Below are 14,701 nucleotides of genomic sequence, written 5' to 3' on the forward strand. Positions count from 1 at the left end.
GTGGCGTTTTTTATGTTAGCGAATCCGATCCTTACCCCTTACGCAGTAAGGTCGTAATTCCTTAGTCATGCATGCTATATATTTAACGTAACGTAAGTTATTCAAGCTGTATAACAAAGGCTCAATCAAATAATCACGTTAACTATTTCATTGTAGTGATTAGTTAGCGGTTAGAGTTTTGTCGTGTTAAGGAATATTAATGTACTCAGTGTATCAGTTGTGGTTCGTGACATTTCCAATATCTGTGTAAGTTAGGTGTAGGGATGGTCCGTTTTAAAAGTATCGATATCGATTTAGACAACCGGGCGCCAGAGGTCGGCGAATTACATTTCTAGTATCCCCCTCCTGAAATTCACGGGGGCAATAAAATGGGCGCCAGAGCGCTGGTAGCACTAAAACCGGAAAATTTTGGACATAAGTTTGTTATAGTTTTTCTACATTTATCAAAATTTATAGTTACAATTCGTAAGATATGTACAATAAACATTTTTACCTATAAAGATTTTAATTTCAAAGGCTATAAATCAATGTTTGACCCAATTCACCTATTATCCACGCGATAAAAATATTTTTTTTTATAAATTGTAAAATATTTCAGCAAGTTTTTTTGTCTGCGTAAATATCAATATTCATTTATTATCGATATTGAATATGTGGATTGTGGATCATCCCTAGTTAGGTTATGTATTGTTAACAAAGCCGAATTTTGCGGAGTACTGTGGGCACATATCAATAGGTTCGTACTCGTACCGCGATAGTGCGTTTTCTTTTGCGTTTATCTGTGATTCTCATTGTTAGTTTGCCCGCTAGACAGATTTTGCGATTTATTCTTATTTATTACTCAAATTATATAAAGAGCAATATTTATTTACTTATATTTATTTGCTTCAAATTAGTTTTTGGAAAGTATTAGGCAGCTAAATTCTTAACACAACCCGTTTGTAATTAATAAATGATAAAAATTGTATTTATGTTTGAAATCAAAACAATTTTAGACAATATACAAAACTATAATTATCAAAGCATGCGATTTTGAACGTTTTAAATATTTTCTTTGACATATCGAATTAAAAATCATGCAGTATCGAGAGAGTCTTTACAAAATTCAAAATGGCGGCCATACAATTGTAACTCTAAGAAGTAAAACACGAAATGTATGGATGTTTTAATGAAAAACTTGGTGTTTCAAATGAAATCGAGAAATTAATTAAAATATACTGTTTTGAGAAAAATAACTCAATGTACGATACGAAATTTTAGTTTCATAATGTTTGTGTTTGTAGTATGTTCTACATGTGTTTAAAAAATCTCGACTCAGGTTTCATCGTTAGCAAGTTTTAAAATTAACTCCGAGCCAATTGAGCCTTTACGTTGCTAATAATTACGTAATCAATATCGTGCCAAAAAATAAAATAAAAATCCAGTCTTCTGCAACTATCATTAACAATTGGTTTCAAATTAATTTTATTTTCAAATGAGTATAAAAGTTTTAAGAACTGTCCCACCACTGGGTGATGGCTCAGAAAGTATAAAATGACGTCACCGTCAGATAAGAGAACAAACCCGATATTTCCATAACATATTTTACATTTTGGATTGTTATCAGAGAATTTACAATTTAGTGGTACAGGCCCTTAATGAAATTTCACACAAAATGATTTTTTATTGCTATTTGGTGCACATCTGGTGCTTACACAGTGGCAGAGTTTTAAAGTTATTGAAATAAATGGTGCTGAATGCACATATATTTGAGGTCTAGTCTTACATTGCGTTGTCTCGAGAAAATTAGATTTTATGTCAAATAGACGCAATAATAGTTAAAAAGTGTATAACATGATTTAATTTACATAATATCTGAAAGGGAATGTTTAAAATTATAGTAAAGATTGGCACAAATGTGTTTTTATTTACGTTACTTTGAAGAAAATTGAATGGATTTGTGTTGTGCGTGCATATTTAGCGTTATTTATTAAGATCATTATATAAAATCGCAATATTTTAGATGCCTTCGTTTAGTTTTTTTTAAACATTGGAAGGCAAAATTAGTTGTATAAGTATTCCGTTGAGTGAAAGCTTTTTTAGTGCCATTAAAGATTTTGGCAAATATAAAAAGGAGCTCAAGTTTCCAATAGTTATTGTAGAGGCCTAGCCGAAGGTGTAATTTGTATATTCATATTGTAGTTTTTAAACTGGAATTTAGAAAAATATTTTGTGTTTATAATTTGATCTCAATAATGCTGACTGATTTGGCAATGTATCTTTTTTAATTTAATAGCTTATAATGGGTTAATATTTTATGCTATGGCAATTTTTTATTGATATTCAATGCAATAAAATTAAACTAAGCTATTATTTGTAATATTGGTTAAATGATTTTTATTTAGTGTAAATTATTAAGTCAAATAAATTAGTACAAAAACATTAATTCTTTACTTATTTTTTTAAATAGTGCAATAAATGGAATATAGCTATCATTCAGAATTGTGTTGCTTCTGGACATACATGTACTGACATTACAATTAAATTGTTGAGATTTATTATTTTTATCATAAGTTGCAAGTATGATTTTGTATTTATTGTACAAATAAAAATTTTGCATTAAAACAAGATTTTTTTAATACACAACATTCCAATAAATAGACAATAAATCAATTAACAATCCTAATTAAATAAAACACATATAAAAGAGAATACAATAACATTAACAAGTTATCCTAACAACACTTATACTTAAGTATACTTGAATAATAAAAATTGATCCCGCAGCCCATTTTCTCCTCCTAATCCTCCTTCCGGTTGGACGTATAACAAGCCATCTTTAGCTTTCTTTGGGCAGAATTCCAATAGATTCATATTACTTTTATGTAACTCATCTAATGTCCAAGCTGCGACAAGCTTAGATTTTCCATGTCTGCATAGCACATAGACATTGCTAGAGTCAGTGTTTGCCTCTCCAGGGTCCTCTATAATTATAATGCCACAAACTAGAGCCCAGTGCGCTGTGTGACCTTGTTTGAGACAAGGTGAATGATTGTGATCAGCATCATAACTGTTTGAAACATTAAGGAATATTATCAGTAAAAATCTAACACTACCGTTGTGTTTTAGGTAATAGCTTATATATCTAACTTATATTAAAAATACGAAAGTTTAGATGGATGGATGTTTGTAAGAGTTTGTAGCTTAAACGGCCGAATGGATTTTGGTGAAATTTGGTACAGATGTAGAGGATAGTCTGGAAGAACACATAGGCTATTCACTTTTTTTTAATGCCATGTGGACGGAGTTGTGAAAGAAAGCTAGTATTTTATATAGGGAAAGGTTACCAAGAAGAGAGTGACAATTGAGATAGATTAACCTGGATTTTTCTGCTGCTATTTATGATTTTACCAATACATCTCCTTCAGGACATGTTCTTCTGTTGTTTTTAAAAAAAAGATCTTTAAATTGCAATGAATTGTAAAATAACTTTTCACACATCTCAATTGTAGTAATATATCTGGCTCAAAGAACCGAAATGTATAGTAAAAGCTTTAAAATAAAAATTAAGTTTTATAGAGACATATTGGTAAAATATCTACAATGTACAATGATATGTATTAACCTATTTGGGAGTAGGATAAGAAAGGAAAGATGACATTGAGTCAACATTGAATCATTTAAAAAGGATACGGAACTAATAAAATAGCACCATTCAACAAATCTTCAATTATTTCTGGACTATAAAGCCCACCTTTTTTTAATGTACAAGTAATATTTTCCATTTCAGCTAAATTTAATACTTTCTCGGCTAATTTAGCCATATCTTTGCAGCTCAACATTTCACCATTATTGCTGTACCCTAAGAACTTAGAGAGATTCAGCAGCTCTTCGGGAGCCACTTCTCCCCCTATCAACATCGACAGAGCTACCAAACCACACGTCGGCCCTTCTTGCAGTATATATTGAAAATGTTTATATTTATAACGGAAGGGTGCACGCGTGAGGCATATTTGATATGTTATGCACGCTTTCTTTAAATCTACTTCTGAAGAAGCCCATTCACAAATACTGGGATCCTCGGAGACTTCGTTAGGTTTATTGGATTTAAATTTGCTTTCGCATGTTACGGGTGGCAAGGGCGGCGGGGGCGGCGGTGCTGATGATGGTGTTGTGCACATTATGATTATGATTTTATGATCGTTAATGAATAAAATTTACATTATTTTGTAACCTAATTTCTATTAATGTCGCAAAATGACATTGACGTTGACGTAACAGAGGTGAAGGAACTTTTGGCGGTTTATCAACTTTAACCGTTAAATATTATCGATTGGATTTCTTTTATCTTATAATTTTTACGAAATTACAAGATCTCCGATGTGATATTTGGATGTTTGACAATTTATTGAATCGAATTTAACGGTTTTGAGTAATAAAACGGTATATAAGCATATACATCACTATGAATTATTTCATTTTTCGCGCCTGCGAACTAAAAAACTCAGAGCAGTGGTTGAAAAGGAATGGGGCGTGAATCGTCATTCATCGACTTTTTTTGCTCGTTCGTCGTTCGTTCTCCTGTCAATTCAATTAACAGATGGTAGTGGTGCAAGACGGGTTTTTCTTACGGTAAATTGTGCCGTCATAATTACATTTTGAGGAAAGTGAAAGTTAAAAATAAGGTGGCTTAACCAATTGTAGTAAATCATGTCCGAATCCCGGAAAAATCATCTTATTATAGAAGGGAATCCAGGACGAGAAGCTGACCATGGCGCCTCTTACAAGCCCATCCCGGAGGCTGATGCAGGTAATTATTAGGTTTTATTGAAGTTTAATTGTGCTTGTATTGTGGACAAAGTTCAAAGTTGTATTAATATAATCGACCATAATTTCTCTAAGATGGACATAGAATCTTTGAATGACCTTGTACTTTTTTTAGATTTGTTCTTGACTATTATTTGTCAAGAGCTTTGTAAAAACTCGTGAGCTTGTCTTCTCAGGAATTGTATATTTAAGAATTAAAATGTTATCGTTATCACGTTATCATGTGGACGTTGACATTTAGATGTCTGGGAAAGATGCCAAATGTCAAATGTAAAACGACCATTTTAAGTGGTAGGTATAGATAGCGTTGAAAAATATTTCCTTTACGTGAAATTGTGTTTCATCGATTTGTAACAATGTAATAAAAAGGAAATTGATTCAGGATATCGTTGAATTAAAATACGTTTAAAACAATGTTACTATTAAGAAAAATTAGCCAATTCTACGCTTGTCGGAGCGACTTCTTCAAATGGGCGGGTAATAAAGCGCTTTCATTGGACGAGCGTAGCTTGAGGCAGCGCCATTTTGTGCTAGTTCGCTGACTGATGCAATTTGCAAATGCTTTTACGCTATTTTTTTTGTTTCACATTAAATTTGTGATAATTGGGATAATTGATTTTTTTACTGTATTTGTTACTTCAACAATATGATGAATGGTATGATAATATTTTTATAATCACATGATGTTTATTAAAAATTTACAATATTCTACTGCTAAAAGATTTCTTTGGATAACTTCTTAAAGGAAATGTTACATTTGAATGTATTAGAATGCACAGGATTTAAATTGACTCAATTGAACTATGAATGGGATGACCAGGGTCACTAAAAACTTATTAGAGAATGGTGACTACTGATTTTATTTCCAGCAACTGATGTTGAATATGTTGAGGCTGAGAGGGAATACATGCAGTTGAACAAAAGTGATATAATGGAGGGTGAGATAGTCGACGATGCAGATGATCACTGGGATCATAACAGCATTAGAATAATGCTAAACTTGTATATAGAGAATCTTGATAAATTTAGAAATCCAAAAATAAGAAAGAAGAATTTATGGTCGGATGTTGCAAATGCTGTGGGCAAAAGTCCCGATTGTTGTAACAAGAAATTTCGAAATTTAAAGCAAACATATATAAGATTATTAAAAAAGAAAAACAGGATTGGTATGTCAACAGTAAAATGGCCGTACTTTGAGAGTTTTGAGGAGATATATTGTGTGGAGGGTGAATATCAGCCTGAGATTCAGCAGAAACTGCAGGAAGGTTCTAATGAGAGTATAGCTAAAGCGCTATTGTCGATAAGCTCTCCGACAAAGTTTGAAGATGGTAATGAAAATGGAGAAAGTTCTAGTGGTCAAAATGAAGAAGTAAGAAGAAGGTTGACAAGAAAACGGAATGCTGAATTTAGAAAAGTTACATTAGAAATTAAGGATAGGCAAAGATTGGTAGAAGAAAAACTAGATAGATTAATTAATATTGTGGAAGAGTCAAATAACATTCAAAGAGAAAGGAACAAACTGTTTGAGGAATTTCTTGAGAAACTCAGGAATTCTCAAGGAGGATGCTGATTTCGCCGAGAATATAAGTCAAAATAATAATTGCGAATGAATTTACATGTATATTTTTATATATTCAGTCATTCTAGTTTTTATTGGTGTAAATATCTAGGGGTTTAATAAATTTTTTACATGAACTAGTTGTTTAAACTTGTAAACTTTTAATCCTAAAACTGCATTTGAGTTTTAATTAAATTAAAGAGATAGAAATAGTTTTGCCGAGTTTGCTCAAACTATTGTCAATGACCTAGATATTTTTTATGCTTTGTTCACTTGTGATATAACTGTAAAAGTTATTTAAAACATTCAATACTTCAACAATAAACAACATAACTATTATGCCATTTTTTTACAAATGGTAAAAACTTTATAATTAAATTTCTTAGTTTAAAAAAATAGCATGTTTATTTACTTTATTTCGTGAGATTGGCGCTTATGATGAAAATATCTTATACTAGCTTTCGCCCGCGACTTCATTCGCGTGGAATTAAAATAACAAATGTGAATAGCCTTTGTTTTCTTCCACACTAATCTCTACATCCGTACACAATTTTCTCAAAATCCGTTCAGCCGTTAAGGCTATAAACCCTAAGAAACATCCATCCATACATCTAAACTTTCATATTTATAATATAAGTATGATTTCGCATTCATTATTATTCTAGTCAAAAGCATAAAATGCGCGTCATCATATTTATTTGTATAGAATTTAGGTCGTTTGACGTTATTTTATAATTATTTAGTTTTTAACTTCAATCAGCAAACACCAGAATCGCTATAAATTTTTTTACAATTTCAAAACAACATTAATAATGCGGTTACTAGTCGAAATTAAGTTTATTTTGTTATTTTAAATAACATGATTAACTTAGGTTATAATTAATCGTTGAAAAAACGACATTTCCCTTATTTTCATTCCAATCTAATATTTTAATGCGAAAGTTTAGATGGATGGATGGATGTTAGAGTTCGTAGCCTCAACGGCTGAACGGATCACAATGAAATTTGGCATAAACGTAGAGCAAGCATAGTCTGGAAGAACACATAGGCTACTTACTTTTGAACTTTTTTAAATTCCACGTGAACGGAGTCGCGGGCGAAAGCCAGCATATGTCCATAATAATGTATTTGTACAAGTTTTCGTCAGTGGAAATTTACGGTTAGTCATGGTCAAAGTAACAACCAAAAACCTCGGATATTCTATACACAACACAGATGTATGACTTGGACATTAACTGTGAAATTGGAGGGTATGTAGGGTTGGCACAAATAAAATTAAATTACTCTAGCGACCAAACGTTTTAACTCTAATGATTATATCTTGTTAAAGCTAAAGACTATGATGTCGTGATTTCTTTGCATGTTTCTATAATTGTGAGCCAAACAATAATGATTATTTAAAAACATTTACTGTAAAAATCAACTGCTGCCATGAACAACTAACTTGTCCTAGTTCCGACATTTTTATCTCTGTGCATATTGGAAAAGGGAATTAAAAAAAAATTCAATGTCTAATATTTTCAAGTTGAAATGGATGGAGAAAATAATTTTTAATCGGTTATAGAGTTAAGAATGCTTTATGTTAAAAAAGTTTATGCCTTAAAAACTTGATAGTAAAATAATTATTTACGATGCTTGATTTTGATAATTATATTAAAAAAAATTATCACTGAATACTAAAGCAGTTTGTCAGTTTAAACTATTAGTAGGTTTTAATAAATTAAGTTTGGTTAGTTGGCACAGCCCTAGTTACATATCAGTAATGGAGCACGGCCGAGCTCATACGACGCTCGAATTCCATTTGTGCCACATCTGTCCGATCCTACGTGGTCCTGTACGGTCCTATGCGGTCTGCGAACTCGGGCCGCCTGGGCTCTCTCGTGGTCCACGCTAGAAGGAACAACTATAACAAAAAACCGACAAGACCACGGCAAGGTGTAAAGGATAGCCCAGAGTTGACAGGTTTTCGCTTTTTATGTTTTAAATTTAGTTTTTTTTTCTGTTTTAATTGCTACATAGTGATGTACATTGTGCTCGAGTTAAGTATCAAGGCATATTAGTCGCTTGTTAGTCATAAAAAGGATATAACATTGTTTAAAATGGTAAAATGTTAAATATTTAACCGCAGTTAATAATAACCGCAAACAAAGGTTCATAAGAAACACGCTCTTATCATCTTGTAGTAGCTAAATTTTCCTGTTTCAAACATATGAATTCAACTATAAATATGTACAATTTATAACGTACTAGCTGTTGCCCGCGACTCCGTCCGCATGGAGTTAAAAAAAAGTGATACATCTGTACTAAATTTCATCGAAATCCGTTAAGCCGTTGAGGCTACATACTAACAAACATCCATCCATACTTTCGCATTTATAATATTAGTAATTAATTAGTTGGAACTATGTTTGTTTCTGGAATTTTTATTGACTCTTTCAATAGAGAATAAAACAATTAGGAAGCAGGTCTCTTGTTTGTCAAATCAAACTGTTAACTCGGTATACATGCGGTAGATGACATTGATTTGTAACTCGCGTAGTGGTGTCATGAGATAATTAGGACATATCGAGTACAGGAAACTTCGTATAATTTAAGAAACGAAACAAGAAGTTTAAAATACATATTTAACTTTCATCCTTATCAGTTGGTAATTAATTGTTTGATTACCAATACAAAGTCCAAATAGATAAATACATTAGTTACTTACTATCGATGACGACTTGCGTTGAATTAAAAAAAACAAAGGAAGTAGACTATCTTCCAGACTATCCTCTACATCTATGCCAAATTTCATCGAGATCCATTCAGAAGTTTAGGCTACAAACTAAGAAACATCCATCTATCTAAACTGTGTTATTTATAATACTAATATTATAAATGCCAAAGTTTAGATGGATGGATGGATGTTTGTTAGAGTATGTAGCCTAAACGGCTGAACGGATTTCGATGAAATTTGGTATAGATGTAGAGTATAGTCTGGAAGAACACATAGGCTACTCACTTTTGTTTTTTTTTAATCCCACACGGACGGAGTCGCAGGCGAAAGCTAGTTTATAATGTTAATAAGATTTGTAAAGTACATCAATATTCTTTGTTATCTTTTAGTTTATCGTTACCATTTAGACAGTAATTACAGTTTCTCGTTAAGTGTGCACGGCCTCGTAACGACCTAACGATGTTTTGTCTCGCAATTGACTTATTGCTTGAACTTAACTAGATAAGTGATTGAATAATCTGTTAAGTTCTATTTCACCGATATTTACTACTTTTACTTGAAATCTTTAAAATCCTGTTCTTTCTTATAAGGCACATAATATTTTTCTTATTGCAAACATTATTTTTGGTTTAACTTTAATGATGTCCGATGATTAATTATTTTTTATTTCGCATTGCTTAAACACAGTTCCAAAGATGAATTTGCCATTTTTTTGGTCGTAGCTTCAAAGAAGCATTTTCACGTACCCCGCGGCGACCGGCTTGTTTTGTGTGACCATGTAGTTTTTATTATATTTGGGACAATCATTTTGTGCGCTTTTGAGAATTTTGAAGGATTTAGTACTTGATTTTAGAAAGAAAGAAAATAATATAAACTTTGGTGTTTGTTCATAAATTACTATGTATGTGAGATCAAAGCTGTTCCCCAAAACTTAACATTCATAATTAAATGATAATAGAATTACTATATTGTTACTTCCAGCTATTATTCATATACAAATATGTAGTCAGGAAAGTCCTGCCTTTCGTGTGCCGTATGGTCGCACACGCATTCCTGACGCTTCCCGGAACAGCATTATTTATTGCGTTCGAGATGGCTTGCTCTTGTGCTGAAGTAAAGCTGCGGCCATCCGCGACTCTTACTAATAATGCCCCTGAATTGCATCAGCCTAATATGTAGAAAATATGTCTAGTAATCAGACCACACATAAGTATGTTTGATTCATTTGTTTGGATTTAGTCTAGAAAACTTAGTACTTAACTAAATCTTTTTCCCATCCATTCAAGAACACAATTCAGAAGTCAATAGCCACTGTGTCTACCTATATCTATACTAATATAAATATGAAAGATTTCTATTTTTGTATGTATTGAAATAACTCAAAAACTACTGAGTCGATTTCATAAATTCTTTTACCATTAAAGAGCTACGTTATCAGTGAGTAACATAGGCTATGTTATTTATTATTTTTTAATTTCACGTTTGCGAAGTCTCGAGCAACAGCTAGTGGTATATATTTCTTTACGTATTTTTGGTATTCCAACGATAGATAGAAATTAAATTCACAGAGAATGTGTGAATAGGTTTTGTATTACAACTTTCATATGTGAACGCATCTTTACACGTCTCTGGCCAGCCGCAGTCCATCGACTTTCCAGTACTTTATTGTCGAGTCTCGGGAACACACGTCCCCACATATACGAAACAGTTTAGTAGACAAACCCGTAAATCGCAACATTTTATGTAGGTATGTAATTTACATCAACTTGGAGCATGCTTTATAATAATTAAAATTAATTGATTAACGTATTATCAATATACACGGTTAAGTTATTTCCAAAATGTATTACAAGTTACATTGAATTAATAAGAATGTTTTGTTTTCGTGTAATTTATAAATGTGTTTTTTTAACAAATGATTAAACAATACGGTATAAGTAGATGTATCTTCAAAGTGGAACAAAATAAGTTCGGAAGTTTTGTTATGGGAAGAAAGTTGTGTAGCCGCATGGTCTTTTTCAAACCAACCTCTCAAAGGGCCTTACTTTACAACTTAGACTTTATGACGTGAAATTTGATGAATAACATAGTGATTTTAGTTTTCTTTAGACATTAACCATTATAACTTATGCTCCTACATTATTTTTAACTAGCTGTTTTGAAAATAATGACGACTTCGACCCAGTGAATTTAAAAAATAATAAAATATATAGCCTAGGTTTCTCAGAAATAACCTTTCTAATGGTCAAAGAATTTTGCAAATCGGCCCAGTAGTTTTTGAGTTATTTCAATACATATGAAAATATAAAAATACAAATCTTTCCTCTTTATAATATCGTATAGATTGAAGACATTTTTATTATGATACGATATTAATAATTTGTCGCTTCGATTCCCTAGTGGTTACTCTAACATTGCATGTCAAATCAGAGAAAATGCAATGTCTCATTAGACAAACATACATAACTTGTGAAAGTTCCCTATAGATTGATTTTCTCTCGTCTCACTTCAAAACAATCATTACAAGACTTATAGATGCGTGTACATGTCAGTTGTAAAATATTGATTCTGTAAAACCAAGTATTTACACAACACTTTATTTTTATCAATGGTTAAGGAGATCTGCCCGCGAATCTATCACGTTCTCATGGATCACAACATGTTGAGAATGTTTCGACAAAACGAATGCACCGTAACGCACGTGTTTCTAGAGTTTTCCGTATTTTTAAAGCTAATTGAACCATATGTACTCTTGTTAATAATATTCTTTTGTCTACAGACTTCCGTAAATCCAAGACGAGCCTTTCCAAATCAAAGGAGAAGGTGTCTGCGGAGGAGGAGAAGCTTCTGAGTAAGGAAGAGGAGGCGAAGGTCGTCACCCGGGTAGATATGGCCGACGCACGGTACGTCGTCGAGGATCACAGGAATGGAGACGCTAACATCGAACTGGACGCCAATAAGAGGGTAAGAAAATACTTTGTAATACAAATTTCCATTCCAGTTATTGTTTCATTATCTTGTATTTTTCTTGTTTATGTATTTCACGAAATATATAGTTCTATGCTAATATTATAAAGAGGAAAGATTTGTATTTTTGTATGTATTGAAATAAATCAAAAACTACTGGACTAATTCTGAAAAATTCTTGCACCTTTAAAAAGCTATGTTATCATTCAGTTTTATAGGCTATGTTTTATACTATTTTATTGAATGTCACGCAGATGAAGTCGCGAGCACAGCTAGTCTTACTTCTTACTAATATTATAAATGCGAAAGCTTACATGGATGGATGGAAGTTTGTTAGAGATTGTAGCCCAAACGGCTGAACGGATCTCGATGAAATTTGGCATAGATGTAGATGATAGTCTGGAAGAACACATGGGCTACTCACGTTTGTTTTTTTTTAAATCCACGAGGACGGAGTCGCGGGCGTAAGCTAGTATATTATAAAACCAATGAAATCTCCTTTAAGATTAGACGGTTCTACTATACCTATATTTACAGTATACTGAAACATTGTTTTTCTTGTAGCAATTCACGGGCCTGACAAAGGAGGAACTCATGAAGTACGCGGAGGACCCGTTCTGGGTGCGCTTGCGCTGGTTCATGTTCATCCTGTTCTGGTCGCTGTGGCTGTGCATGCTGGCGGCCGCCATCGCCATCATTGTGCGCGCGCCCAAGTGCACAGCGCCGCCTAAGATCTGGTCAGTATTCCCTTCTATCTCTCAGCTCAATCTGTCTCAACCCCCTTAACTTTTACTATTTTTTAGGTTCCTTAGGCTTTATATTTTCACGCTATTAAACTTAGGGGGCTAATAATAAATCTTTCATGTGGGAAAGGGACCATAAATTACAAGCTGACAACATTAAGGAAGCCCGGTTGCCATGGTAACGGTAATTGTTATCCAATGTCCAAGACCTTCGTTGTCATTTGTGCATTTGAATTTTGACATTTCACAAATGAAAACAATGAAATAAAGTTTTTATTTCATGCGGATAAAGCCGCACGGGGACAGCTCGTAAAATATAAAATACTACAGGTACGAAAAGGGACCACTAGTGGACATGTCCTCTGTGGAGAGCTTCGAGGAGTTGGAGACGGAACTGCCGCTGCTGAAGAGCAACCAGGTGGAAGGAATCTTCACGTACGTCTGCAGGGACACGTACGAAGTGCTAGAGGAACCCAGCTGCTTACAGAAGTTCAAGGACTTTGTCACCAAAGCGAAGAATTATGGTATCAAGTAAGTGAGGTTTTAATCAATTTTATTTTAAAAAGTTACTTTCCATGGGTTTATTACTTGTTAAAAACTGGTTATCTCTGTTTCTACCAAGTATATAGGATGATATGTTTTTTACATGTATATTGGCAATGGAAACTGGTAACAGAGATTTATATTAAAAGTACCAAGAGCTTTTAACTATTAAAATAGTATTTTTTATCCGACTGATGACCGGTTTCCCAGCTACTTTTAACCATTGGTTATTGTTTTTGGTTCGGTGACTTAATGAAATGCGTTTCCGAAGTACTTAACTTGAGTTTTATTCCTTTGAAACGTAACAACCTAACACTAATCAATCATTGGTTAATAATATGGAAACTTCAGAAACATTAGCATTACGACCTAGCATTGTTTAATTTGACTGTTTTTGTTCTCTTTGTATTTGATAAGTAGTGTCATTTTTTTTTCCCCCTGTTATATATGTTTTTGTGTCTTAATATATGTCTGTGTGTAGGGTGATAGTGGACCTAACAGCCAACTCTGTGAGTACGAACCACACGTGGTTCACTCGGAGTGAGAACCGCAGCGCGGGATACGAGCAGTACTTCGTGTGGGCGGACGGCGCGGGCTTCGGGGAGGATAACACGCCCAACCCTCCCAACAACTGGGTATATTTATATGCAAACTTTATGAACGCTCGGAATATTGATATCAGTATCAATTGATATTTAAAATATAGAAAATTGTACTTAGATTTACTAATTTTATACAATTAGCAAATATCTTCGAAAATATAATTTCAACATGATATCTAAACTAACTAACTAACTTTCGTCCCCGACTTCGTCTGTGGAGAATAAAAAAAAAGTAGTCTATACGGTTTTCCAGACTATCCTCTACATCTAAGCTACTATTCATCGATATCTGTTCAGCAGTTTAGGTTATACACTCTAACAAACATCCATCCATTCAAACTTTCACATTTATAATATGTATAAGATGAATTGTAGCTGCTTAAATATGAAGCGAGTTTATTTCTTTTAGATCAGTATATACAGGGTTATTGGTAATTCGACTTCCCGCTAAGAGGCGGTAGAGAAGTTTAGATGGATGGATGGTTCTTAGAGTTTGTAGCCTAAACAGCTGAATGATTTTCAATAAAATTTGGTATAGATATAGAAGATACTCTAGAAGAACACATACGTACTTTTTTTTTATTCCACGCGGACGGAGTCGCAGGCGAAAGCTAGTATGTGATAATTTTAACCCCATATTCAAACCAAAAATTAATAATTTTTGAGTTATTAAGTGTAAATTGCAATAGATTTAATGAATTGTACAGATATCGCTAGAAGACAGTCCGGCGTGGTCGTACAGCGCGCGGCGGCGGCAGTTCTCCCT

At 33.2% G+C, this 14,701-nt stretch overlaps 3 protein-coding genes across 3 annotated transcripts in view; 2 read left to right on the forward strand and 1 right to left on the reverse strand.

Annotated features, from left to right (window-relative positions):
* Positions 1–2,648: 2,648 nt before the first annotated feature.
* On the reverse strand, positions 2,649–4,282 carry LOC106110495 (UPF0692 protein CG33108). Its single transcript, XM_013292344.1, has 2 exons — positions 3,673–4,282; positions 2,649–3,049 (listed from the first exon to the last, which is right to left on the reverse strand). Exons 1-2 carry the CDS (start codon positions 4,158–4,160, stop codon positions 2,731–2,733), a joined length of 807 nt encoding a protein of 268 aa, XP_013147798.1. The 5' UTR covers positions 4,161–4,282; the 3' UTR covers positions 2,649–2,730.
* A 532-nt stretch (positions 4,283–4,814) lies between these two features.
* LOC106110496 lies at positions 4,815–6,501 on the forward strand. Its single transcript, XM_013292345.1, has 2 exons — positions 4,815–5,462; positions 5,676–6,501. Exons 1-2 carry the CDS (start codon positions 5,453–5,455, stop codon positions 6,374–6,376), a joined length of 711 nt encoding a protein of 236 aa, XP_013147799.1. The 5' UTR covers positions 4,815–5,452; the 3' UTR covers positions 6,377–6,501.
* A 1,707-nt stretch (positions 6,502–8,208) lies between these two features.
* Positions 8,209–14,701, forward strand: part of LOC106110417 (4F2 cell-surface antigen heavy chain) — an 8,850-nt gene continuing 2,357 nt past the window's right edge. The window contains exons 1-6 of the mRNA XM_013292242.1: positions 8,209–8,326; positions 11,860–12,044; positions 12,612–12,784; positions 13,121–13,321; positions 13,815–13,968; positions 14,345–14,366. Of these exons, the coding sequence (XP_013147696.1) occupies positions 8,209–8,326; positions 11,860–12,044; positions 12,612–12,784; positions 13,121–13,321; positions 13,815–13,968; positions 14,345–14,366 (853 nt within the window). The remainder of the gene's footprint in view (positions 8,327–11,859; positions 12,045–12,611; positions 12,785–13,120; positions 13,322–13,814; positions 13,969–14,344; positions 14,367–14,701) is intronic.

This window comes from Papilio polytes, unplaced genomic scaffold, assembly GCF_000836215.1.
Source record: "Papilio polytes unplaced genomic scaffold, Ppol_1.0 DF820622.1, whole genome shotgun sequence".
NCBI classification, from domain to species: Eukaryota; Metazoa; Arthropoda; class Insecta; order Lepidoptera; family Papilionidae; genus Papilio; species Papilio polytes.

Bases quoted from the DNA above. Each gene is read 5' to 3' on its own strand.
- LOC106110495 (XM_013292344.1), bottom strand. From the start codon at position 4,160: ATGTGCACAACACCATCATCAGCACCGCCGCCCCCGCCGCCCTTGCCA. The intron at 3,050-3,672 runs GTATCCTTTTTA...TGTTTCAAACAG, and splicing joins GGTGCTATTTTATTAGTTCC to TTATGATGCTGATCACAATC.